Below are 25,911 nucleotides of genomic sequence, written 5' to 3'. Positions count from 1 at the left end.
ATGATGTACTAGTCTTATGCATGGTGTTTTACATCGTTTCCCCCTTGAATGCTCTGTTTTGTTTTATTTAGTAATTCTCACATGAGTTATTTGTTCTTCAACGCTTCTATGGTCTCCTTTCTTCATTGATTTAGCATCGGTACCAGATTCTGAATTTTGTGCTTCTTGACTGGTTCTCGTTTGTTGTTTCTTTGTTTCTACACTTGATCCATCTTTAATTGACATAGCATCAATGTTGGGATATATGCTTACATAATTGTCTTCATCTATGATATCTCTATTAACAAGTTGTTCGTCAATATCTTCTATCAGGGGTTCAACATCATATTGATTCATTTTAGGTGATGATCTATTACTTATTCCTCTAACAGATATGATTTCAGTAACAATCGACTCGTTGTTGCTTCTTTGATCATAATGTCCATTGTTATTTACACCAATATCTTTACGTTCTGTGGTTGGACTGCTTACTTTATACTGTTCTCTCAATGTATTATCTTTTGTAACAGTCCTACGGCTTGTAGATACCTTTTCATTGTCCGTGACTTGTGTTATGACCGGGTTATTGTAATACATTACAGGCCTATGATGGTCAATATCTACTTTACTTCCATTGTCATACTGTTCTTCCCACCTATTAAAGTTATCATTTTCATTTGATGAGTAGACGCCCTTCAAAGTTTTACTCATTTCTTGTGTATTATTCGGTATATCTCTAGCTTGTAGTTTGATTGGTGTATTATTTGGTGCTTCAGATCCATATCTGTTGGACATTATATTTGTTTCAAAATCTTCATAGTTGATATTTTCTACCTCTTGATATTTTTCATCCTTTTTAAGTCTTAGAACTGGTATTCTACGTTCTCTAACAATAGGCAGAGGTACTTCCACTACCTTTTCTTTTTTCACTATATGTGGCACTTCCACTTCTTTCTCTACATATTTAATTTCTGGCACTTCAATGATTTTTTCTTCTTCAACAATTTTGGGTACTCTTTTAATTTTTTCTACAATGACTGGTCTTTTCACTTCTTTTATTTTGTATTTGAATATTGGTTTAGGTACTTCCACAAATTTGTCAACGTACTGTATCTGTGGTACATTTACTACTCTTTCCTGAATTTCTTCTTTCATCACTTCTACAATTCGTTCTCTTCTAATTGGTTTAAGCACTATTGACCTATTTGCATCTCCCACCAAGTTTGATTTCACGGGCACGGTTTCTTCTTCACCGTAGCAGCAACAGCATAAATTACATGGAAATCTGCTTTTATTTTTCTTTGTTACAGTTCTTTGTTTCCATTGAAGTTCTGGTGGTGGTGCCATGTAGTTTGCAAAATCTGTGGGTGGTGCCATTGATATGTTGTTAGGCATGGTGTATGATTGCAGATTTCCTTGAAAGACTGTTTGGTCCATAGGACCTTGCCCTTCATACAATTGTTCTGGATTGTTGCTTGACATTTTAACTTAGTATCTAGAATGCCCTAAGTTTCTACGTTTTGATATCTAGCAGGTTGCACTAGATAGTAACAGAGTTTTGCTCAGAAATGGATATCTGCTGTTCTATATTTGTTATTGCGTTTGCAAAGTGTGTTTTAACATATGTTGGTATCTAATTATATAAATTAATTGTGCATTGCTTTTGCCTTACGCATGTGCCAAAGAGGAAATTATGCATCAGTCAATGCCAACTTCCTAGGTACAATGCACTTAGTAATGTACCTCAATACTGCTAATATGCTTATTTTAGGCTCGCACTTAGCATTTTCACTTCATTTTAGTGCGCATTTTGCACATCTATAGTAGAGTCAATGTCCACTTGTGTGCTGTATGAACCTTGTTGAGCCGTGCATTATATATTTTATTCCGATAGTCCTACTATATCGAGCAACACCCAACTATTTGGTTACGCACGCTATTAGTAGAGAATAGAGTATAATCTCAACCTAGTGTGTGATAGCCATCGATTTAAAATAGATTCTTAATAACAATATCTGAATGTGTACATTAAAAGGATCTAAACTACACAATTGGCACATTTACGTAAAAAATATCGTATACATACACTTAATTTTATGTAATGTGTGTGGCTAACGCTGGTATGACTATAATGACGCCTTCCATTTATTTGTCTAATACTATCCATATTTAAAGTACAACAATGTAGTCAAATGTGCATTATAATGTTCTCTGGTTGTCATGTGCAACATGTAAAGCGTGATGGCAGCAGAAAAGTCGCCTTTATTTTGTTATAGAAGTTACGTTAATTTGTCTTTTTATATTATTGCTACCATTCACATCATAATAATATCATTGCTACCCGCTGATAGACACTTTAGTGTATGTGTTTCGAGGATAATAGACCTCAATTTCACGTCATTTAATAATCGTCTTCTAAGAAGATGTGTTAAGTCATCTCCAAGTTCACTGATAGGTGGCTCCAGGCCATGCTTACCTAACAGTGATGATGGTAAAGTGACTTCGAATGGCTTACTTTTGCCATATGGCTTCATATCTTCGGGTACTACAGAATCTAAATTGATTTCTCCATTTAGAAGGCGTAAATCGCAGTTGAATGCCTACGATAGTGAGCATGACCACAGTCTTTTGAAAGACCTGGCTTTAAATAAGGATGTTCTTTTTGACCAATCTTTGGGCACGAAGTGCAATTTTTATCGCTATTTTAACATTACACATGGCAATGTGGATGAGCATCTTAGGTCAACTATGGATGAGCATTTTGAGTCTCAAAGAGCGGCGGCATCCAGATCGTTGTATGTTGTTGATGGCAATGCCTTCAATGGTGACTACACTAATTGGAGATTGCCCATTCCGCGTAGCATGGCTTCATATGAGTTTGAAGGTTTGAATCCCAATGCTGGTAAGGTTGTTTCTGAATATTCCGAAGACGTCAAGCCTAAGTTTCCTGATCCTTTATTGGATTCGATATATGATTTGATTTCTGAACCATCGTGTCCTCGTTATGTTAATTCTACAGAGTCCATGATAGATTTGTACGACGAGGTTGGGGACGATGATTACTATGAAACACGTGACTGCAAGGTGGTCAAGAAGGCCTACCTAGAGGATGTAGATATCGTCTCATCTGAGGAAACTAGACGTGATGCTGAGATGTTACACAATGTATTATCCCATCCTACGGAGTTTCCATCCTATCTCGACCCTGTTAATCCGGCACATCGTACTGGTCGTGGTAGGGAATTACAACGTATGCAAGACTCAGGTTGGTTTTTTTCACTGGTCTAAAACCAATGCTCCCAGGTCGCTTGCAACGTCTTCGCTGGAACATGGATATAGACCCAGCTGACGACATTTTACGTGGTCACCGTGAAACTGGCAATAAAATTACGAAAGAGTTTTTGGATTCTATAGAGTGGGAGCATCCCATGCCAACGCATTATGACAACAACTTTTACAAACGGTAGTTATGATTATATACAATTATATCTATTACAGTTCCTTTGCTGAGGGTGGTTTTGGCGAGTCTGATAGAACTTCTGACAGTTATTTCGACATTCAGTTTATTGGATCGCCTGATACTTATCCTTTTGCTATATCTGCCGGTATGCAATTTACTTGGCCTATATATTGGTATGTTATTTTGTTGTTATTTATTTAATTTAGGGTCCCTCTTTTGCGCAAGAAGCACCCTAAAAGATATGGTCAGCCTTTGCGTTCACCAGTTTTTAATTTAGGTGGTATTGAGCCTCTACAGCTATGGTTTTATCCTGAGGGTAATGCAAGTACTCGTGATGGATTCTGTTCACTTAAGCTGGTTGCTCCCCCTGGCTGGTGTTTGCCATATCGCATTTATATGTTTATTTTTAGTGAGTACAACCGGACGGTTGTGGGTCCTATGTATAGGGAGTCCACTGATTACATTAACCGTTCGTTGAACTTTTGTAGGTATGTGTTCAGCATATTGGTTCATATTTATCTCAGGTTAGTTGGCAAGGGTGATAAGGACTTTTTACGTATGCGTGAAAACGACAAGGATTACGTGATCCTTGGTCCTGCGGGCAATGTATATGTTGGCGTTGGCGTGGTTGATGAGCCCTTACGTACCGTTGCTGGATCTCACCGTTTTGCGTATGACTGGGATGAGGGAGACTATGACTTTAACCAGTGGTTAAAGAAGCAGACTTCGGACCCTGATGATGCTTTTCAGCAAGAGACTGTCGATCGTGACCGTACACATAGTGTTTGGTATGAATCGCACAAATACAAATTCGTTCCCGATCGCCATATATCTCGTTATTGGAAGCGTCGATACATCCGCGAGCTTGATTGGCGTCAACCTACTTTTTAACTTAACTTTTATTCACACACATGTTTTATTTATTTAATTATAAAATCATACAAAATAGCCCCCTTTAATTTACATCTACTTTTGTTTGAGACAGTAGTGCTTGCTTCCTACCGTGTGGCTATCGCCAGTAACAAAAAACACTAGCTATGCTTAATTTTGGTGCGAGGTCAATTTTAAACGCCCGTAGGGGTGTTTACTACATTCCGGCTTCTGCTAGAACGGTTAGCCATTATGTGAAGCATGACTGTGAGGGTCGTGGATTTCGCAAGTTGCTAGGTCCATTTTGGGTATATACGGTACGTTGCTTTCGTATTTATATATTTGAACTATGCGTTATAATTTAGTTGCTACATCATGTTTGCAAAAGCTCTATAATATGCAGACACCTGTATTTCTAACTAATTTCGCCTATATTGGTTTTTTCTTTACTCTTTTGATGTATCCTTTGGACTCAAAGCTTTACAATGTGCGCGGTGTGGTAGGTTTCAGGGTGTAAATCTAATTCTTGACAGAAAGCTGCACTTGACGCCAAAATAGCTTCATGAACTATAGAGTTATCCAACTTTGGTTATTTACCTGCAGTCATATCGTATTTGTACACCATGCCTAATTTAATGTATTAGGTTCTATTATATAGCGATTTATATGTAATCGTATCTTTTTAATCTTGAATTGTACTATTTCATTGTCCTTCTATAGAGAACAAATCATTTTTGCGTTATCACATGAACATATGTGTGTTCCTTAATCTAGAATGTGTTCATATCTCTAGATCTTTTGGGATATTGTAGTGTTATATATGCTTGTTGATGTCATCACGGTTACCACTCTGTCAGTATATTTCAATGCTTTGGTTATATCATACTACAATTTACACCTATATACCTATGGTGTATCATTATCTCTAGAAGGATGTCTTTCTAGGTGACTACATTTAAATGTGTAAGCTCGGCAGGATGTCAACACCGCTTCGATATAATGCTTTAGTACGACATCGATACTTATCGTTTATTACGTCTAAAACAACCTATCGCAATAGGGCATTGTGTCGTTCGGAAGCTGTTTTTATAGCTCCTCCATTTTACAGGAGTCATTGCTATAATGTGAAGGACACTGGCCGCTCTTATAGTTACCAAGGTCAATCTCAGCGCTCAGACCACAGCGGGTCATTTAATCGCATTTTATGCTTCGGCAGTACTGCTTTTGCTCTATGCCGATCCTGGGATCCTAAGGGTTATGGAGACAGCGAGGATGATAACATAGCCTCACTTGATGAAAGCTCATCTGAGGGTTGGTATAAGGATGATGACTACTTTAGTGTTGACATACCTATAGATTTTGGTCACTCCAATGCGCATCATTCACCTCGCAGCGGTATATTATCCCCTTCAGGTGATTATCCTCATAACAATTCAAGTGACCATGGTTTATGTCGTGATGCTATAAAATCAGGTTCATTTTCTTTGATGGGTATTATATCATCTATGAACAATGTATCTCCTAATGGTTTTGGGAGGTTCTTTTTACTTTGTTGTGGATCTGTTTTTGGTCTTTGGTCTTTGAGTGACCGTATTCACAACCCATGGTTATCGCAATTTCTTCAACGTCATTTTCTGGCTTCTCGTAGTTCGTTCGATATGCGCCGGTGGCATACGTTATTGACATCTAGTACGTTTGATAGCTTCCGATTGCTAATTACTGTAGGTATTAGTCATGCATCATTTTTCCATTTATTTCTTAACTGCATGATGTTTCATCAGTTGATCAACACGTTTGCTCGTCACATGGCACCACCATTACCAAGTCGACCTTCAGTTTCGTCTATTGACCGTTTATTTTCGTCGTTAAGTTCGAGTATCGAGGGTTTCTTTTGGCCAAGTACCCATACCAAACGTCGTATGGATACTGTCCAGACATCGGACATTATGGGTGTGATGGTCCTATCTGGTATATGTTCTAGTTTGGGCCACGTGGCACTGTACAAGACCCCTGTTTATGGTGCTTCTGGCGCCATATCTGGTTTATTATATCTGCTGGCATCAACATTTCCGAATAGTTACTTTCATACTGTTTTCCCGGTACCTGGTTTACAAGTCAGCATTTTGCAGATATGTCAGATGTTTGTGGCTACTAATGTCTACTTTCTATTTTTCGGGACTGCTTTACGTAACATAGCCTGGTCTGCGCATTTGTTTGGTTTTGGTGCTGGAGCATTATATTGTTATTTACAGCAGCATGTTTTCAAGCGTCGCGGTTTTCGCAATCCTGTTACATTATCGTTCCGCACTGCTAGCAGTCAATGGCGCAGGACCTTTAAGGGTATATTGCACTAAATCTGGTTACATATTGTTGCAGGTATTATGAGTTCATAGTTTGTGGAAGGTTGTCTACCTATATATTTCTGTCGGGATATTGAGCGTTTGAATTTTCGCTATTATCAATACAGTATTATACCTTATAATATCGTAATTCAATATAAAGATGGCTCCCATAGTCGATATATTCTCTAGATTCATTTTGTTGTGTGTATACGCAGTCCGTATAGTTACGTGTCTTGAGGAGCATTCCATTGTGGAATGGGCGCGTGATTCCAATGGTATAGAATTACTATCTATCACAGAGAGTGAATATGTGCCTATATCTCCACACAACGTATCGAATGATGGCGATAATTCCAGCGTTTATGATTCCTTGTCTATAGCATCATTTGATGCTCCTACGGCTTCTGGGCTTTATTGTGCATATGAACCTTTGGGTATAGGTCCCGTTTCGATGGGTGAACTATCTTCTGCCAAATTAGCTCTCAGGAAGGGCTATCCTGTTGGCTACATCCGTGGTCACGGTAGCTTCGTTGGCGACTTCTCGGGAGTTGACGCCAATATATCAAGATTTGGTTTATTTGGTGGCGGCGGCTCAGGTTCTGGATCTTTAGAACAGGTGTGTATAATCTATGCTTTGTACATTCATCACAGTTGATTGAGGATAACAAGACTTCTGGTGGCGTCCTTCTGGTTGACTTTTATGCTACGTGGTATGTACGATGTTGATTTTTTATAGGATATAGGTGTCGTCCTTGTGATACTATGAAGGCTAATTTGGTAGGTATTCATATCTAACATTCCTTGTTATATTTTATCTCAATCTTTTCAGAGTATCATTGAGAGTCGTTACAAGCCTGGTAAGCTTGTGATTCACAAGATAGACGTGGATCAAAATGCTGAGCTCTCTGCATCCTATGAGATAACTGCGTTACCTACATTATTGCTCTTTAGGCGTGGCGAGTTGGTTAAGCGCGTTAGGGGTGTCGTTGACGTTTCCACTTTGATGGGTATGATCAATGAGGCGTTAGATGATGCATCATAAGTGCCTATACATTTCACGGCCTTTACGTGACTTCTAACAACATCGCATTTTACATTCATCTATGTAATGACCTGACTGTCCTTATATCTACACTACCGTGCTTTAGTTAAGATACATTATACCTCAAGTACTACCCAACTCTATGGCCGTTTCTTGCGATCCTACTAGTATATATATCTCCTTTACGTAGATGCATATAGGTTCTGCATCCTGTGAACTACCTTCATTGAGGTACGGCATGATCATATCTTCATTAATGATGAACTCTACATTTCCGTTTTGTTTTAACGTTTCTTGTGCGATATCACTGGTATCACATTCCAGTTCCTCTTCTTTGCCTAGGTAGCGTTCCACTTGCATCCAGTGATGTGACGAATACAACTGCCCATCTAGTGGTTCATTTTTGTAGAGCTCTGTCATAACACTGGTTAGATTCTGCAGTAGTGTATTGCATTACAAACGAATTTCTTACTCCTGTAACAGCTAGTGACACGTGAGGTTTCCTCTGTTCGTAGTACTTTTGATATCCGAATATTTGTGCTATATCGTCAACTAGATCTATAAGTGGCGATATCTGTAAGGTTTGTGTTTATTTAGTCTAGCTTACTGATCGCGCGTTACATTGTGTTTCTACTGGTAGCACTGCGAAGAAGTTATTTCGCTCTTCATTTGCACATATGGCTATATTCTTATCTAGTATTAGATAGAACCTAGTATATATAGGTTATAAACTTTGTAACTTACGGTTTAATTCGTTTCAATGTTTCTTCCAGTCTATCTTTGAATGGTCTTATGAATTGTCTTTTTAGATATATTGGTTTACACAATGACAGATGTAGGAAGTCTCTTTTTCGTCTTCCATCACTATCAGATTCATGTTTTTCCGTTTCTTCATTTTGTTGATTCCTTCTATGCAGTCTTCTGAGGAGCTCGAATGCCTTCTTCGCGCATAAAGCAATTTCTGGGTTTAAAGATACTAAGAATCGCTCATCAATACATTTCCTGGATCTTACCTCGTATATATACCAATGTGTGAAAATTTCCTGCCACATGAGGTACTGTTCTCTTCATGTGTAATATCATCTGGTCATTATGTGCTTTATACTAATTATTTAACAAGTCCGTTAAATTGTTCGTGATCTAATTGAGCGTGTAATGCGTGTAGTGCGAGTGTGTATATTTGTTTTACATCAAGTTGATTTACCTGCACGATTATCTCCTTTTGGTTAGGTTACCACTTACCTTCAATGTATCTCTGACATTTTCTAGAAGTTCATATTCACTCGTTACTGCAGGCTCTAGTATAGCCTGTTCTCCTTCAATAGACGCTGGGCTCATATCATCATTTGGGTTAATTTCATTTTCTCTTAATATATCGTCGAAGATGTTATCTGGATCATCGCTGTCTATACTTGCACTTTCCAATCTGTATAATTTAATGGTACTTACGTTTACCTACATTCTAATTCCTGCTGTTGATCGTGGCGTTTCAGTATGATCAATTGGTCTACTGGACCAGTGCTGTGCGCCTTTTTTTGTATACTTGAAAACGGATTCCATTGCCATAGCATCTCTAATTTTAACAACAACATCCACAAGTTCGTTTATATTTGCGGCAAGTACGTTTTTGACATCCTGTATCTTTCTATGTGTTCCTTACTGTCTTACCTCCATGATTTGCATATTTTCAGTGACAATCTCACTGTGAGCAATAACCTTGAATTCGTGGTATAATAACTCACTGTTTATATTATTACTACTGTGTTCCATGCTTACCAGTTTTCTAGTGCAATATCTAGTTGTCTTTGTTGGTGTAGCTTGATTTGATTTACTCGTTCTGGTATTAATGTCCACAATAATCGTTTCCCTATGCAATCTAGTGTAGCTTTTAATATTTTCCCGTATATATCCTCGCTACACTGTACTGCAAGTTGTATGAATTTGTCCTTTAGTGCGTCCATGATATCTATTCTTTTATCGTGTAGGACGCTGAAAGGTTGTTCCATGAGATTATCCACATAATCCCCTATTATGCTTATCATTTTATTGAGCACTTTCTCCACGTTTGCTTGCGATTGCATCATATATTGTGTATATGGGTATCTGATTAGAAATTCATGCAGCGTTGCAGTTGCATCTATGAGGAATGCTGTTAGGCTGCATGACTTTAGCGCGTTATCTTCAGCATTCCATCTTCTTTTTACATCTTCTATGTAAGTATTGATTATTGGTGCGATAACAGTGTTTGTGAATTTACTTTTGCTTTGTGTTGACTCCATGCATTTGCATCTTTCATCGAATATTTTGAGCAGCGTGATTAACGTTTCTATGGGTTGTATTAGGTACCTACTATCCTGTAGATACCACCTATGTTGTGTTAGTTTGTTACACTTTACGGTTTCTAGTATGACATCATCTGTTAACATCTTCTTTATATACCTATTTGCTGTTATCCTTTCCATATTCATTAGTCCATCCAGTGCTCCACACAACCCTTTTCGTTCGTAATCTAGTTCCATTAGTGCCACATTTTCTTCTGTGTTGAATCCTACATTCAAGCATGGTACGGTTACATTTTGATCGAAATCGGCGAATACTTCATATGCTGCCGCTTGATCGATTGACCGAAGTGGCGTAGCCAATTCCGTCATTGCCCTTAATAAATTATATGTGACATTAACCCTAGTTTCATCATCGAACAATGAAGGTGTAACGTTTACTTTTGTTTGTTCATTAGCCTTTGATGCAATATTTGTTACTTGCTTCATGGTAAGTATGCCATCAAAAGGCGTTACTCTATAATCGTAGAATAGCAGTGGCAACCTGCTGAATACAAATAACCTCGCTTCATTAGCTATCACCATCATCCACTTACGAACAAGGCTAGAAAATGAGAATTCAGCGGCTATCCTTTTAAATCCTTCCAGTAACTTTTCTCTGTTCATTGTAAATATAGAGTGTGGTACGAATGCATTGAATACTTGCTCCACATTTCCGTTTATTTCTTGTTTCATTATTTTGAATATGCAGTGGTACCTCGTAACTACATCTTTGATATAGTTTATGGCCCATTCTGGTCGTTCCAAGTGGCACAAGCCACTGGTTGGTGACTGGAAGCTATATCTGAAGTTATGTTTCACATGGTTGACCAGGAGTGCTACCACCATTGAATCATCGATATCATTCATTTTTTCAAGTGTGATACCTATTATTATCAGTGCGATAAGTCTCCGCATGGCGTCCCAATTTAGATTATCCTTTTCATCGTGGTCACTTTCCATTAATGAACACCACTTTGTTTTATCTCTGGTTTGTATTATCATATCCTTGAGTGGCAACAGCAGGTGTATATTTCTAATTTGTTTATTACTTCCCATGCCATTATCATGGTCTTCCAATTCTCTTTCGTTTATAAGTTGAGTGATTATATCTACTTCGTTGATGTTGCCAGTGTTTGTGTTTATAGTTATACATTGTGTTCCTGGTACTGGTATATCTATTTCTACTGTCATTTGTGTACTCCAAGTCTGTTCGCTATGTACGCTAACTGACGTGTTGCTCCATATATTATCTTCCATTTGTGTTCCTATTCCTTTAAGTGTCTTTTTGACTGTTTCCACTTTATATGGATCCCTGAGTTTATCTAGGCCTACTCGGCCTATAAAAGCCATTGTTACTGTATTATTAGCCATTTTGGTACCTGACTGTATCCTTTATACCGTTGTTTACCTTACACCTTGTGAATGGCGTGCGTTGATGTTATCCATACACATTTGCAATTATCATCGTTATAATATCCCGTATTCATTTCATTTTAAAAATAGCTTTATGTGATCTATAGATTACGTTTTTGGTTGATGTAAGCAACTGGTCTATGATCTATGCTACATGGACACTATTAATGTGTTTATTATATCACTTGTATCTACCTTTTGCTATTTAAAATGAGGTATAGCATTGCCATTCTGACATATAGGCCATTTTGTGCTTGTTCGAAGTATATAGCTCTTTCGTCATTATCTATTTCTGGCGGCAATTCATCTATCCTCGGTAGTGGGTGCATGATTTTGACATGTTTCATCAATTTGGGTAGTAATGTCTTTTGTATTCCGTATGACCCTAGTAGCCCCTTGGCTCCTTGGCTGTCCATTCTTTCTTTTTGTAACCTTGTTACGTATATAACATCTGCTCCTTCACATGCATCTTCCAGTTGGCTGAAGCTGGTTTGCCTTGAGAGTGGCAGATCCGGTATATTCTGCATTTGGTTGTTAATGCTCCATTCAACTTACATATTTAGCGAAGTTATTTTCCACTTCTCTTTGTATTTCAGTTGGCATTTGTAGTTGTGTTGGTGCTACGTATCTCATGACTACATTGTATCTGCTTAATAGTTTTGCCAGTGAGTGTGCTGTTCTTCCATTTTTCAAATCACCTACGAAGCATATGGTGAATGCTCGTTCATTGTTTGTTTCCATTATTGGGAAGTACGTTAAAATTGTGTACAGGTCAAGTAGTGCTTGACTTGGGTGTTCTCCTTGTCCGTCACCTGCGTTGATCAATGGTACTTTAACATGTTCTTTTATTCTTTCCATAATTCCCTTTTCCGAATGTCTCATGACAACAACATCTGCATATGATGACAATACTTTTACAGAATCCTCTTCGGATTCTCCTTTTGCCGTCGACGATGTTGAAGCGTCTGCAATTGATATAACTTTCCCTCCCAACCTGAGCATAGCTGCTTCGAATGAGCATCTGGTTCTTGTGCTTGGTTCCATGAATAGTGTGACCATGATATTATTTGGTAGAACTTGGCAATCTTCTTTTTGCGATACTTTTTCTTTGAAGAAGTTTGCCAGTTCCATTAGGCATATGATCTGTTGGTTTGAGAGATCATCTACTGAGAGTATATTGATTGATCCCATGGCTTTTGCAACTTTTCTCATTTGTGGTTCCAATGCATCTGCCATTGGGTTACTATTGCATATACCGCAGCTTACTAGGAACCTTCTTACTTTTGTTGACTTTGACGCTGCATACGCAATTGCTACTCCTACGGCTCCTGCCCCTAGGATGGACATGACTAGGTTATTTGAGTTTGCCATTTTCATGTGTATATTGCTAGCATATGTCACTTGTGTACAATATCCGCTAGAAAATACCTTGTCCCTCCATTCGATATTTATATATGTGATTCCTGCTTGATTAGGTTATATTTTATCGTGATAACGTGGACACATTACTGCCTTTTTTAGCATGGTATGAAGATAGGCGTGTTCATTAAAACAACTTTGTATTCTTTATATAAAAATATTACGTTGATATATTTATCCATATCATTAGTAACATTCAAGCATCATCATACAAGCTGTGTCGTAGCTTCTGGCGCTGCACGATAGAAGCTGACTGTCTTTTAACAGATTACACGCCACATGACTATAACATAAATCCTGTATATTCATTAGGCACTTGTATATATCTCATTTGTCGTACACCGTACGTCCATGGATGGGGGGTCAACACATACAACGCAATCATGTTTAAATACAACCGTTTTGCCGCTATCTTTCATTATATCATATACAGAATATGCCATTCAGTAGCATAAGTATCTTATGTTACAGCTGTATGGCGATATCTATTTGATTCTTAACAGCGGTCTGTTTAGTGTGCAAGCTTTGGGTACCATTTGCTTTTTATGCAACTGTTTATACTTGACTAAGCTTCTGTGTTCTACATTATAATCTTTGCTAAGTGCTATTTAATCGGTTCATAGGCTTTTGGGTTGGATATGTCATATATAGTGTTCGTTTTAAGTTATGATTGCTATTAATTTCCCGTGGTTGTATAAACACGTCCCTTTGAGCGTGGGATGCAATAGATTGATTAGGTATATCCGTGGAGTTTGGTATGAAAAATAATTTCCCGTTTACATGTGGATGGGCACTGTGTTTATTCTTAGCATTATAGATTCAATCCCGCGCTTCTGGAAATAAACAGACGTCTATCTTAGATAGCAGCTTTGTACATCAGGGTTTTGCCTAAGGTTTGATTTTTTTTTCTTTAGCTGGTTGTTTTACGTGTTGCAATGAATCGGTGCATGTGTCCCTTGGTAGCACATTTGATCCCTCATGCTACATTTTTGTTCATTTCTTTGACACATTGCCATATTTCACTTGTACCATTTCATAATTATTATATTTGCATTTTCTTTGTGCATCTAGGGTAGTGCCATTTCATTATTTTCCTGGGTTTGCTTTAGAACGGCTATCCTAATTTAATATATCTACTATAGATATTGATGCATTATTGATAGAGCATTTTTTCGCATATAGTATTGCGTTGTTTAATACTTTATGCTGCCATGCTCTTTTCTGCATCGATGTTGTTTTGCAGTTATGCTGCACCTCGTGCAAGTTATACGTCGATGTGTATGACTATTGCTGCGCATTTGTTGGTTATCTTTGGATTCTACGGCAGCTAATACTTGCTTCATTTTCTGGACATTTAGAATTTGCGTGCTGGTAAGTTTAATTGTTACCTTTCTTTTTATGTGTGCATCTTGGTCGCCGTGTTGCGTTGTTCTGTACTGGTGTCGTTATGGTTGGATTCTTAGGTGAAAATTTGGGCGACATTGTTAAAAAAATATTTGAGTTCAAATATTCGTGTTGGTTACATCTTACGTTGTTTTTTCCATTGTTCGTCGTTTATTTATTCCCTCTGGTTTGACATCACCCATATTGCCTCGGATGTTTTAGAAGTTATATTGTGTATTACATATATCACTTTTTCCCTTTTGGTATTAAGGTTCTTTGTTCTTGGTGGACCTGAGTGCTGCAGGTGCCAATGAAGGATATACTATATTGGTTTCTGTTAATGAGTCATTGTTCTCAACTTGTTATTATCAGGTAACATTAAGTAGTGGCTACTGATTGACTACCATACTCTCTAAATTGGCATTTTCATCGTAATTTCTCATTTTCCTGGGAATTTTCGCCATTTTTAGGGGCTACCTCTTTCGTCTTCTTTGTATGTCTTGGAAAAATCTCAGCAAAAATTGTTGAAAGACATTTTGTATGTGTCCTATGTTATGACTATGTATTTCTATTACATTCTATGGTTGATGTGTTAAGATTACGTTTATATTCCTATCTGTATAATTCTCTTTGGGGGTGTTCGGGAATCTAAGTTACAGATTTCATGCTGCTGTGTTTTTGTGTAGGATACTTTAATAGATCATTTTGTGGGCAATTATAACATTTATTCAGACTTGTTCTCTTACTTTATGTTGATTATTATAATCTTGGATCGTATAATCGTTGCGCAATGTATTCTTCTGACGAGGGGATGGTAGGTCCCATGCTTCGTGTTTGCACGCGTACTTGGACTCGTGACAGTCACGACTTGTTTGACTATGAGACTCTAGACTCCAAGCAGCTTGCTGAGACTTACTTTGCTTCATCTCATGGTTTTTTACTTTTACGTTCTGAGTTTACGGTTTCTCCTGCTGTGACTCTTTCTACTAGGGATGACAAAGGTGACAAGGAGCATGACTACCTTCTTAACGTTGCGCGCAACCACTCTGGTGACTACACTTTACTACCGGCTCAGCGTATTACTGGTCGTCCTTTGAACCCTCAGCGTTTATTTTTGGTTGTTCGTTCTTTACCGAACAAGCGTTACGCCTTACAGGAGGATGATTTGTTAAAATTAGGTCGTTACAATCTTCGTGTACGTCGTATTGTAACGACATCCTTGACAGATTTTGATTTGACCAATTTATTGGACGGTCCTGTTCCGGAGATCGACTATGCTGATGTCTATGGCACTACTTATCAGTGCCGTATATGTTTATCTGAGGGTACTGATGAGGGCCGCTTACTTTGTCTTTGTGAATGCAAGGGTTCCATTAAGTATGTCCACATAGACTGTATGCGTCGTTGGATGCATTTACGTTCATTGAAGGACATGCGGGACACCGACCAGCCTTTGAAGGTATCTTTGATATCCGATTCGGCGTGTGAGCTTTGCAAGGCTCGTTTACCCAAGTTCATTCGTGTAAGGGGTGATTTGATCCCATTAGTGGAGATACCTGACATGACAGGCCCTTTCATTATATTGGAGGATAACGTCCCTAGTCCTAACAAGTGTTTGTTTTTCATTAGTGTCAATGAACCCGATTTCGTTCGCATTGGTCGTGGTCATGAGGCTTCAGTTCGCATTTCTGATGTTTCTATATCTCGCAATCACGCCAACATTTTGTATGACAATGGTACTTTTTACATTGAGGACCACAATTCAAAGTTTGGTACATTGGTTGCAGTTCGTCGTCCAATTCCAATCCGATCCTGTGAGAACATAGCGTTCCAGGTTGGTCGGAGTTTAATTGAGTTTTGTGTGGATCCTACAATTCAGTACATAAAGGGTATTGTTAAGATTCCTCCTGTTATTGGACGTTTTAGTTTTTGCAGGGACATTGCTACTCATTTGGATTCTGGCAAGCCTAGTCCTGCCATGTCGAATCATCACAATGTAGTGGACGACTCCATGGGTACCAGTGCTGATGAGCAATCTCAACGTTCATTTGTGCAATATGATCATCAGAATCCGTTAAGTATGGAATTCGGGGAGTCCGTAAGCACCTTTGTTCGTTCGGGGGTGCCAACGAATTACTCTGACAGTCGCGGATTATCCTTAGGTGATGCATCTCACGTCAATGGTTCGTATTTACCTGGTGAGGTCTACTTTCCTTCTTTCAACGGATCACACTCGGAGGACATAACTCCTCAATCACCTTATGGTCATGTTGTGGATGCTCCATCTCCCAATTCTGCTGCTGACGGGATACTCTCCTTGCGTCTTATATTGAACACCCCCGCTTCGAATCACGACATGAACACGAGTTCTCGGGATCACATATTGACTAACTTGCGTTACTCCAACCACGTTACTTCAACTAATCGCATTATTCCTCAGCACGACCCGCAATGTTTTACTCCAATGACTCGTTCTCTTGGTCTTTTGGATTCTTCAGTTACTGAGGACAGCGCTAGGCATGGTTACTACTTGCCTGACAATGCCTTTATGAGTGTCGACGTTCCTCGTGACATTACAGTTCCTGAGATGGCTACTAATGGTTTTCAGAGTCGTCGTGTAGCGGCATCTCCTGTTACGGAGGGTTCTCGTGGCATGTGGCGTTGTGTCACTGTCAGCCCTGCTTCATCTATTCATACGCCTAAATAGGTTTATACTTCAATGCGCTAGTTGTACATTGGAAACATGCTTTGTTAATGAAGTGCATTTATAATAGACATTAGCGATTTATGTGTGTTACAATTCATCTGTAGGTGGTGTTTCAGGTTGTTCTTCCTGTTGATCCACAGTCTCGTTAACGTCTTCTTGGGGTTGTTCCATATCTTGTGTTTCTACTGGTTTTTCCTTGATTTCTTCTTTTTTGGGTTTTGGTGGTGGTGTTTTTTGTAATTTTGTTAGTGCTTGTTTTGCGATTTCGATTTGTAGCTTGATACTATTTGCGTTGAATGCAGGTTCATCGTTTGGTTTCAATTCTTCTTGTTTCTTTTGTACATCATCCCACCATGTTTGTACGGATTTGAATGTATCCAGTATATCTGTCATTTGTTGCAGGTATGGCTTCTTGTCCATAAGCTCCTCTAAGTTACTTTGTAGTTTATTGATTACTTTTTGTGTTGAGGTTACTAGTGCTGGTCGTGCTTCATTTTCAGCCCATCTTGCCTGGACTGGTGTTGCGATTTGTTTAAGTTTATCTATTTTTTCTTCAAATTCCTGTAAAGTTGCATTGTATGATTCTTCATCGAACCATGTTTCATATTCATTTACCATATTGCTAATTTGCTTTATCGTCTCTTCATTACATGCTTCTTGGAATCCCGTTTCCTTGATAGCACCTTTATACTTGTAAATCATTGATTCTAGATAATTTTTACTTTCCGATCTTTTTACTACATCCATATCGCGTTTATCAAGTGTTTCTATTGCTAATTTAGATGCCTCAAGATTCTCTTTTGTGAATGCATCTTGGATGTTGGTTATCTGCAGGTCAATTACGAATGAAGTCGGTGGTTTAACTTCTTGTTCTGGTGTTGCTTCACTAGTTTCCTGTGTTTTATTTTCTGGTGTTTCGGACTCAGGTTGCGTTGTATCTTCTTCTGGGTCTATAAGCATAGCTACGCTTTTAACTATTGTAATAACACCTCTATGATCTGCCATGAACACCAAAGTGATTTGCGCGATTTTATCTTTATTTTCCTCTAAATTGATCATATGGTTGACTCCCGTCCCATGGAACAGTGTTATCGGTTTGCCATTTTCCTTCAAGGTAACGTTAAAATCTAATTTAGTTTTGAATACTAGGCTCTTTGATCCGTTTAGTTTAGCTCCTGGCTTAAACAGTGGTGTATGTTTTTCTATGGCATCTGGATGTGTTGTATCCGTGGAGACTATACTGACTTCATAGAGGTGTACTGATGCATCTCCTATTTTTGCACTTCTCATTTTGAAGAATGGGTTATGTGCTGCTGCTAGGTATCCTGCTCCTACTGCCACTGCTTCTTCGGCGTTTAGGTGGAAACCCAGTTGCTGTGGTGCCACAATTTGTACAAGTTTATTTTGCACTGCTGGTACTCTTGAGGCTCCACCTATGATTTCCACTCCATCTAAATCTTCCATTTTCAATCCGCCGGCTAACTCCATTGCTTCGTGTATAGTTGTTTCTATATTGTTAACTGAATCCTGTATGAGACTGTTGAATGTCTCCTTGGTAACTTGTTCTGGTGTGAAGTCCACGTTCCTGATGAGTCCTTCTATGGCTACTGTGGTGGCATCTGAGATTGTAAGTGCTATTTTCGCTTTATTAGCTGCTTTAACTAGTTTTTGCAGTGCGTTTGGATATTCTGGCATTAGTGCAACATTGGTTTTGCTTTCGAATATTTTCCGTAGGTGTTGCGCCAGGGCTATGTCATGGTACCTCCCCCCGATACCTTCACGTGTAACACATGACAAAACATTAATCTGTGTCTCCTCTGTTGACTTTGACTTTTTATTATCCTTTTCTGGTACATTTATTTCGATAACACCTATATTGGCTCCCGAGCTCCCGATATCACAGAAGAGTACTTTCTTCTTTCCTGGTGCCTGATCAAATGCTCTTAGCGTCGACGCCGCAGTAATTCCGTGCACTACTTTTGCCACTAGGATGTCAGCACTTTCAGCTGCATAAACTATAGCTCTTCGTTGATTTTGTGTATAGTTGCATGGCACAGCGATTACCGCCAGTATTCCCACCTTTTCCTCATCGTTCGTGATTACTTTTGCCTTTTTCAAGTTTGATATGACAATGGATTTAATGTAGTTGAAAAAGTGCCCTGCCACTTCTTCCGCTTTAACTATGCCCTGTGTGCCTATTTTAAAGTGCAATTGGCCATTTTCATCTGCTGCAAATTCATATGGTGCATAATCCCATTCGAAGTAGGTTCCATTATCTTCCAGTGTCCTTATTACATCATCTTTATTTAGATCTACAGGCCCCTGTCCGCTTTGTGCTGTTACTGGTATGCCTATGATATGTGCTGATCTATGTATCACTTTGCTTGGTGTTTTTAGCAATTTAGCCACTGCCTTTTGGTCAAAAGCTCGTGTTTCTCCTTCCAACGCCACTGCGTTATAGAACTTCCTGCTACCGGTATCGTTCAGTAATATATCCGGCTTATGTCCTCTGAAGCCGATGGCTACTTCCACATATTCCTCACCCCAATCCACTCCGATAGTTGCGTGTTGCGCTTTAACTGAGCATATAGTTGCTATCAGGGCGTATATTGCCAGAAAGCCCCTTATTACCATACGGGTTCTGTATGTCTTTAATGTGCCTATTTCCTCCATTTCATACCGTTGCGCCTATGCATCAGCCTCTTTGTCCCTTAATTCTATCCCTTTGATTCAAGGGAGGTGCTAATGTTTGTTTGCGTTCCACTATATTACGTTGCCCTCTAGTCTGTGACACTGTGCGCCACCTCGGTTCAGTATTGCACCATAGCATTGATTTTTAGTGGTTCCTATGTTATATAATATTTGTTTATTTCATGTGTATGGTTTCTGTGGGTGTGTGTTACTCTAATTCTAGATTACACATTTGTCTGTGTTCCTGTTATTATTGGTCTATATCTTCTGTGTCTCGGTGGTACTGGTTTTTCATGTCTTTGTTTATAATATTGTATTGCATCTACGAGTGGCACATTATCCCTTGGCGCTATATTCAATCTGTCTACTGGGAGTGTCGTCGTCTTCATGTCAAATTCTTTTGATTCCATTTTACTGACGCAGGCCGTTGTAGTTGTTTTCTCTATATATTCAATTGCCTTTTCCAATGTTTTTGCGTTTTGTTTACGTTGTTTCGCTATAACTTCATTCCACAATTGTTTCTTTGTTTTAACTTCGTTTTTATGCTCCATATCTTGATTAATCTGACTTTCTTTATGAACGCCATGGCGATCACTTTTTTGTAGTGGCACATTTCTACCGCCTACGTAGTTTTTCTGTTCTTCCTTTATTTTATAATTGTGTAGTACGAAGGGCAGCTTTACCACTGTACCTCTTATAAACTGCCTTTTTGTCTTATTGCGATAGTATTTCCGGAATTCTCGTTTTGTCAATGGTGATTCTGGTTTCACTGGCATGCTTATGTATACCGTCTGTGGTTTGATCAGGTTCTGGATAGCCAATTTACCATATCGTGTCTTGCGTGTTCCGTGTTGACATATGCTTGCGACAGGTACATTTGCAACCCTTGGCTCCATGTTGACGAGGTGATGAACCCTGTGTGATATATGGGTTCGTAAATGCCCTACCTATTGGTTTTCGTGTATCCTCCTTGAGTATGTAGCAGTCGGTAGTCAGCATTTCGTTTGACATTACCCCGACGCGCCTGTTTACTGTGTATCTATTGTATCCAACTTACACCTTGGCTACGCCATTGGTCATTTGTGCGATGATATGTGGTTTCCCGAACATTGTACCATATCTTAATCTCTTCATGTCTAATGACCACGTGACTGAAGTCTGTATTGGTGATGCTTCTGTTGGTATATCCACATCGGTTCTCATGATTCCCGCTTCCATCCTTGCTGCATCGTATACTGTGAATCCCGCGGGTAGAACTAGCTCATGGTTCGCCAAGGTTCTGTGAGTGATAGTGTCAGAATAAATACCTACTTTGCCAGTGCTCTAATAGCTCCCGGGTTTCCTATAAACTCGAAGCCATCCTCACCCACATCGCTTATCCTCATCGTGTATATACTTTCAGTTTGTGTTAGGTCTAGATCCTTCCATATGAGTTGGCACTCAAAGCAATTCATGAAATTTGTTATCGCTAGATCTAGGTTCAATACATTTGGCCCATATTCTAGTGTTCTCAATACTATCTCCGATTTAGGCCCCTGTAGGCTGATGACTGAGCTATTTCTCATTGGTTTCATGGTTACATCAAGTCCTTCTCTTTTGCATGATACTAGATATGCCGTCATATAATCGTACAGATTCCGTTTATGGAGTCCGTTGGTAAGTATCATGTAGTGTGTCCCATAATTGGCTATATATGCCATATCCATTACGGATCCCTTTGTGTCCAATATCGGTGTATATTGCAAGAGTCCCTTCTCGATACTCTTCACTTCTGCTGTGACAAAGTGCTCCAGGAACTCGGTTGCGTGCTGTCCCATGACTAATATGGCCAGTGCATATGACTTGTTGAAGAGTACTGCACTATTCCTGAGTGATATATATTCCTTCTCTACATCACTGGCCACTAGCGGCAGTATGTAACCATTATAGTACACAGATTCTATCGATCTCTCCGATGTCCAGATTGATAGCATTGGTACATCTACCCTGTTGGTGCCCAATGACTCGAATATATCCGATGCTTCATTTTGCGATGGTATAGCTGTGGTATCTAGGGTTAAAACAGTCCCATTGCGCATGGGTATATTGTCAAGATTTAAAGCAGTATCTTCTTCCTGGACTTCATTTGTTGAAGCAGCAGTGCTGCAATCTTGTTTAGCAGCTTTAAGTGCATCACCTGCTTGAGCAACTGGATTATAGTTGAATCTTTGTTGTATCAGGGTGTTTATTTTCTGTTGAAGCAATGCATCCTGTGAAGGGCTGAGTACACGTTGGTCATGTTCTAGATTCAGGTACTCATTTGCCAGTTGGTATACATCCCCTGGGTTTGAGTTGTTGTTGCATCTACGTTGTTGTATGATTTTTTCAATAATCTTTTCGCTTGGTGTACGTAATATGTTACTAGTCGTAGGTATATGCTTACTGCGCTGGTTGGTAATGTCCGATTGGATTACGTTGCGGTGTGTACTGTGATTCTTGGATAGAATGTATCTATTAGTATGTATAGCTCGTGTTAGTTGATTCGGGCTTACATGCCTCCTTAGGAAGACCTCCATGGTTACGTCTATTTAATCGTTACATAGTGATATAGATTATCTATGTTTCTCTGTTCGCGATGTCTGGACGTAGTGGCGTGTAATGTGTCTGTACACATTGTTTCAAATGTCTTCTTCAGGTAAACCCAAGTCGTATAGTCATTTTGGGTGATTTAGTAAACTACGTATAAAGTAGAATTCCACCTCTATATTTAGCTATTTCAATCACAAGTAGCATGTGTTAGGCGTTTGTGTGTAGTGCTGTACCCGTTAATCTTCAGTTCCCTTTTATATATCCCGGCACTTGTTTTACTACACATCTGCTATGCATAGTGGTTATACACATTTAGGTTTAGATATCTTTGGTTTATTTTTGTTTACGATGTTGACTATTAAGCCCTGACATTAACTTGGGGATGCCTATAATTCATTTAAGGGGTTCCAGCGTTTTTACTATTATGCTTTGTATTTTATTTTGACCCTTTTGATTGATTTATGGGCTATTCCCAAAATTTGGATTATTAAATCATTTTGGTACTACTGTAATATATATAATTAAGTCTTTACGGCATTGTCTTGCTGCTGTGTTATCTTTGTTATCGTATAGTGCCTCTTGGATATCATAGACCAATATTTATATCAAGATGGCGGAAGTTAAGGGGGAAGCTAAGGAAGAAGTCAAGCCTAAGGTTGAGGTACCACCTTCCTCTGCTGATACGGCACCCTGTTCTAAGGATGCCTCTGTTGATGCTGGCAACTCTAAAACAATTAACTCCAAGTGCGGGTGCACTTACACTGACGTTGGCAATGTCTTTCTGCCCAAGCGTACTAAGCGTATGGACCGCATTAAACGCCAGGCTTTACCATTTGGTTTGAGCAAGTACGCCGTCATGGCATTGGGTTGTCTATCTATTTGTTTGACCTCTAGTTTATATTACAACTGGACTATATTTGAGGACATGTTTGTGAAGCAGGGTATATTGTCCAACTTGTGTACTGAAGAGGAGATTGCTGAGGCAGAGCCTGAGACTTTTGTTTGTGACCTTCAGCGTCGTTGGATTTCGAATCTATATTCTGCCATTATGTATACCGATTCCTTTGTTGGTATCATTGGTGGTTACATTGGTGACCGTTTCGGTTCTTACTACGCCTTATTGATCGGTCAATGCTTTGGCGTTATTGCTTTTGTGATGTTTTACAAGTTTACTTACTCCGTGATAACATTGGCTGTAACATTTTTCTTTTGGGGTATATCATGTTCTTTTGCTTTGGGTCCTACGTGGCACTATTCGCGTATGTTTACGTTTGGTAATAACATGGCAGTTAGTATGATTACTGGTGCTGACAACTTGAGTATGTTTACTCCTACTATCCTCAAGGTTATTGCCGATCGTTTTGACATTGGCTTCACAGGTTCTTCATTGACCTATATATTCTGGGCTGTTCTAGTATCTCTCGGTACTACTCTCTACTTCATTCCCCGTCGTTTCATAGTTTTGGATGAGGAAGAGAGTGACGAGGACTACTCTTTTGAGAACATGTTCAATGCTAGTTTCTTGGGTGCCGTGAAAGACTACCGATACTGGTTATCCGTGACATGTTACATTCTACTATGTTCAGTCCGTTTATTCTACCGTCGTTCATTTACACTCCTTTTCTTTGACAATGAGGAGGTGACTGAGTTTTTGGAAGCTGCTTCTGACTTATCATTTGTGGCTAGTTTCGTTCTTGGTTACATGAATGAGTACTTTGGTGTGGCCACTATGATGGGTTTGACTACAGCTATGTACATAGCTGCGTTACTGGCTATTTACTTCAGGAACTTCCCCTGTGCCTATACCTCCGCTTTATTGTTCTCCATTGCCCAGGCTGGTGATATCCAGCAGCTGATCACTTTTATCGATGAGGTGTTCCCGGAGCACGAGTCCACGTTGATGGGTGTTGCTAACATTAGCAACACCATATTCGGTTTGATCCTTCAGTTTTTGTTTAATTACATCTTCGACCTTTGTGGCGCTCGTTTCACTGTATTCCTGATGATTGTTATATTATCTGGTGTTATCTTCTTATGTTACGTCATTGAGATTGGCCGTCGTGCAGCTGAGGAGGAGCGCCACATGCTACACGAACAGCACGTCAAAGAGGAAGAGGAGGAAGACAAGAAGGAAGGCGCCACTGATAAACCTCATCACGAGCCCCAAGCTGACGAGGAGGACACTTCCTACAATCCCTTGGGTTCCAAGCTCCTGTTATCTAACCTTCTGGCCGTCATTTTGAGCTTGCCCTACTACGTATCGCTCTGCACTTCAGTGGCCATTAACAACATTGGTAAGCACGAACCCGTTGCGCCTTCTGACCATGACATTCGTATAGTGCGCTCATTGGAGCGCAGCCAATTCTACACTACAAGCGACCGTATAGTTGAGATGTGCAGTACTTTGTTCTATACTGGCCTCGTCATGTTACTGGGTTGTATATATGAATATTCTCGTGTAGGCGGCCACGTGTCAATGTCATATTCAATCGCTATACTGGTATCAGGCGTGATCATCACTGGTATCGTCTGCTCTCTTGTGGTGCCTTACACTCAGATCTTCAGGGTATTGCCTCCCGTTATCGTGGTAGCCTTGACTATGTTACCTCCCATTGGGTTTGCCATTCTAGGATACGTGCAGCCTAATGCGGCCATTACGTTCCGTTTGATGGTATGTTTGGTCATTGCTGATGCCTTCGTTTTGTTCATGGCTGGCAACTTGATGTTGTACATGAACGCTCTGATGGGTTCTCGTCATGGTGTTTCTGTACACAGCCTCATGGGTTGGAGTCACCTTGGCATGGGCCATATATACTGCTTGCTGTTGATATACACCCTGCGCGAGATATACACTGGAGGTGGTATTCTAGGTGGCTACACCATTGCCATGGCAATGCAGTGTGGCGTGACCCTGTTTGGCACGGCCGTTATTGCTTTATATCTCGTTCACGAGAGCCAGTACTTCTGCGCTACTTCGGGTTCAGTCGCTCACTGCCGTGGTCTCCACCCGTGCCTAAGTAAATGGTCCAGCGTAAGCCACACTGACTACTTTGGCCAGCACGTCCCTTCACAGGGTCTCTCGGAGAATATCTTAACCCTGTGCTTCGTGTCATCCCACTGCGGTGAATTCAACTCCCGCAAGAATACTGACTACGGGCTTTGGAGTATGTCCTACTGTACCACGGGATTGATATCTTTCTCAATGGATCTCCTTGTTCTGTCGGTATCGGTTGCTATTGGCCTAAGTGACGTGGCAATGTTGTTCATCTCCCCCGGTATGATGAGTTACATTGCTACCTGCACTGCCTGCATCAGCTTTTGTATGCGGATGATATTCATGTTCTTTGGTGACTCCATCGACGCTCGTGGGATTGAAGAGGGTCGATACAAGCATGTATTCTGGCCATCAACCCTGGGTGTGATCATTGTGCTTTTGGCTGTCAATGTAGTCCAGTTCAAGTGGTGCACTGACGCGGCTGTATCCACTGGCGTGTTGATTGGTTTCTGCGTTGTCTACAGTGTGCGCGTGTTGTTGAACTGCCTGCTTCAACACCACATGCTGCTTACACTCGAGCGCTTTAAGGTAGACTCTGGTGCTACCAAGTACGAGCACGCCCACAATACAGTGTCCTACATGGGCATAGGCCACTGTCTGGGACTCGTGGGATTCGCGCTATTCTGCAGCTATATGTACAATGCTGCAAATTGACACAAGT

At 39.8% G+C, this 25,911-nt stretch overlaps 12 protein-coding genes across 12 annotated transcripts; 6 read left to right on the top strand and 6 right to left on the bottom strand.

The window, feature by feature from the left end:
- Nucleotides 1–38: 38 nt before the first annotated feature.
- On the bottom strand, nt 39–1,512 carry BBOV_I003730 (Inner membrane complex family protein). Its single transcript, XM_001608973.2, has one exon. The coding sequence runs from the start codon at nt 1,459–1,461 to the stop codon at nt 64–66; it is 1,398 nt and encodes a 465-aa protein (XP_001609023.1). The 5' UTR covers nt 1,462–1,512; the 3' UTR covers nt 39–63.
- A 618-nt stretch (nt 1,513–2,130) lies between these two features.
- BBOV_I003720 (putative integral membrane protein) lies at nt 2,131–4,355 on the top strand. Its single transcript, XM_001608972.2, has 5 exons — nt 2,131–3,244; nt 3,283–3,442; nt 3,478–3,612; nt 3,646–3,927; nt 3,964–4,355. Exons 1-5 carry the CDS (start codon nt 2,221–2,223, stop codon nt 4,328–4,330), a joined length of 1,968 nt encoding a protein of 655 aa, XP_001609022.1. The 5' UTR covers nt 2,131–2,220; the 3' UTR covers nt 4,331–4,355.
- Nucleotides 4,356–4,462: 107 nt separating this feature from the next.
- Nucleotides 4,463–4,913, top strand: BBOV_I003710 (putative integral membrane protein). Its single transcript, XM_001608971.2, has 3 exons — nt 4,463–4,626; nt 4,713–4,808; nt 4,843–4,913. Exons 1-3 carry the CDS (start codon nt 4,477–4,479, stop codon nt 4,873–4,875), a joined length of 279 nt encoding a protein of 92 aa, XP_001609021.1. The 5' UTR covers nt 4,463–4,476; the 3' UTR covers nt 4,876–4,913.
- A 317-nt stretch (nt 4,914–5,230) lies between these two features.
- Nucleotides 5,231–6,734, top strand: BBOV_I003700 (Rhomboid family protein). The gene is made up of 3 exons (XM_001608970.2): nt 5,231–5,998; nt 6,035–6,649; nt 6,686–6,734. Exons 1-3 carry the CDS (start codon nt 5,269–5,271, stop codon nt 6,700–6,702), a joined length of 1,362 nt encoding a protein of 453 aa, XP_001609020.2. The 5' UTR covers nt 5,231–5,268; the 3' UTR covers nt 6,703–6,734.
- A 51-nt stretch (nt 6,735–6,785) lies between these two features.
- On the top strand, nt 6,786–7,697 carry BBOV_I003690 (Thioredoxin family protein). The gene is made up of 4 exons (XM_001608969.2): nt 6,786–7,267; nt 7,303–7,361; nt 7,395–7,428; nt 7,481–7,697. Exons 1-4 carry the CDS (start codon nt 6,812–6,814, stop codon nt 7,691–7,693), a joined length of 762 nt encoding a protein of 253 aa, XP_001609019.1. The 5' UTR covers nt 6,786–6,811; the 3' UTR covers nt 7,694–7,697.
- Nucleotides 7,698–7,813: 116 nt separating this feature from the next.
- BBOV_I003680 (U6 snRNA phosphodiesterase family protein) lies at nt 7,814–8,786 on the bottom strand. The gene is made up of 5 exons (XM_051767196.1): nt 8,707–8,786; nt 8,438–8,669; nt 8,301–8,403; nt 8,166–8,267; nt 7,814–8,128 (listed from the first exon to the last, which is right to left on the bottom strand). Exons 1-5 carry the CDS (start codon nt 8,774–8,776, stop codon nt 7,817–7,819), a joined length of 819 nt encoding a protein of 272 aa, XP_051622992.1. The 5' UTR covers nt 8,777–8,786; the 3' UTR covers nt 7,814–7,816.
- Nucleotides 8,787–8,788: 2 nt separating this feature from the next.
- BBOV_I003670 (uncharacterized protein) lies at nt 8,789–11,409 on the bottom strand. Its single transcript, XM_001608967.2, has 5 exons — nt 9,470–11,409; nt 9,362–9,434; nt 9,153–9,328; nt 8,936–9,119; nt 8,789–8,897 (listed from the first exon to the last, which is right to left on the bottom strand). The coding sequence occupies exons 1-5, from the start codon at nt 11,383–11,385 to the stop codon at nt 8,802–8,804; spliced, it is 2,445 nt and encodes an 814-aa protein (XP_001609017.2). The 5' UTR covers nt 11,386–11,409; the 3' UTR covers nt 8,789–8,801.
- A 200-nt stretch (nt 11,410–11,609) lies between these two features.
- BBOV_I003660 (putative aspartate transcarbamoylase) lies at nt 11,610–12,997 on the bottom strand. Its single transcript, XM_001608966.2, has 2 exons — nt 11,983–12,997; nt 11,610–11,948 (listed from the first exon to the last, which is right to left on the bottom strand). The coding sequence occupies exons 1-2, from the start codon at nt 12,802–12,804 to the stop codon at nt 11,619–11,621; spliced, it is 1,152 nt and encodes a 383-aa protein (XP_001609016.1). The 5' UTR covers nt 12,805–12,997; the 3' UTR covers nt 11,610–11,618.
- Nucleotides 12,998–14,117: 1,120 nt separating this feature from the next.
- On the top strand, nt 14,118–16,940 carry BBOV_I003650 (FHA domain containing protein). The gene is made up of 2 exons (XM_001608965.2): nt 14,118–14,217; nt 14,962–16,940. The coding sequence occupies exon 2, from the start codon at nt 15,020–15,022 to the stop codon at nt 16,934–16,936; it is 1,917 nt and encodes a 638-aa protein (XP_001609015.1). The 5' UTR covers nt 14,118–14,217; nt 14,962–15,019; the 3' UTR covers nt 16,937–16,940.
- Nucleotides 16,941–17,020: 80 nt separating this feature from the next.
- Nucleotides 17,021–19,726, bottom strand: BBOV_I003640 (Hsp70 family protein). The gene has a single exon (XM_001608964.2). The coding sequence runs from the start codon at nt 19,607–19,609 to the stop codon at nt 17,024–17,026; it is 2,586 nt and encodes an 861-aa protein (XP_001609014.1). The 5' UTR covers nt 19,610–19,726; the 3' UTR covers nt 17,021–17,023.
- Nucleotides 19,727–19,849: 123 nt separating this feature from the next.
- On the bottom strand, nt 19,850–22,201 carry BBOV_I003630 (glycine cleavage T-protein (aminomethyl transferase) domain containing protein). Its single transcript, XM_001608963.2, has 5 exons — nt 20,939–22,201; nt 20,685–20,906; nt 20,575–20,651; nt 20,454–20,542; nt 19,850–20,418 (listed from the first exon to the last, which is right to left on the bottom strand). Exons 1-5 carry the CDS (start codon nt 22,180–22,182, stop codon nt 19,852–19,854), a joined length of 2,199 nt encoding a protein of 732 aa, XP_001609013.1. The 5' UTR covers nt 22,183–22,201; the 3' UTR covers nt 19,850–19,851.
- Nucleotides 22,202–22,722: 521 nt separating this feature from the next.
- Nucleotides 22,723–25,905, top strand: BBOV_I003620 (Major Facilitator Superfamily protein). Its single transcript, XM_001608962.2, has one exon. It carries the CDS (start codon nt 22,806–22,808, stop codon nt 25,902–25,904), a length of 3,099 nt encoding a protein of 1,032 aa, XP_001609012.1. The 5' UTR covers nt 22,723–22,805; the 3' UTR covers nt 25,905.
- Nucleotides 25,906–25,911: the final 6 nt, after the last annotated feature.

The sequence above is a fragment of the Babesia bovis genome, chromosome 1 (assembly GCF_000165395.2).
Source record: "Babesia bovis T2Bo chromosome 1, whole genome shotgun sequence".
NCBI classification, from domain to species: domain Eukaryota; phylum Apicomplexa; class Aconoidasida; order Piroplasmida; family Babesiidae; genus Babesia; species Babesia bovis.
The sequence above is the reverse complement of the archived record's forward strand: the minus strand, read 5'-3'. Positions and strand labels throughout refer to the sequence as shown.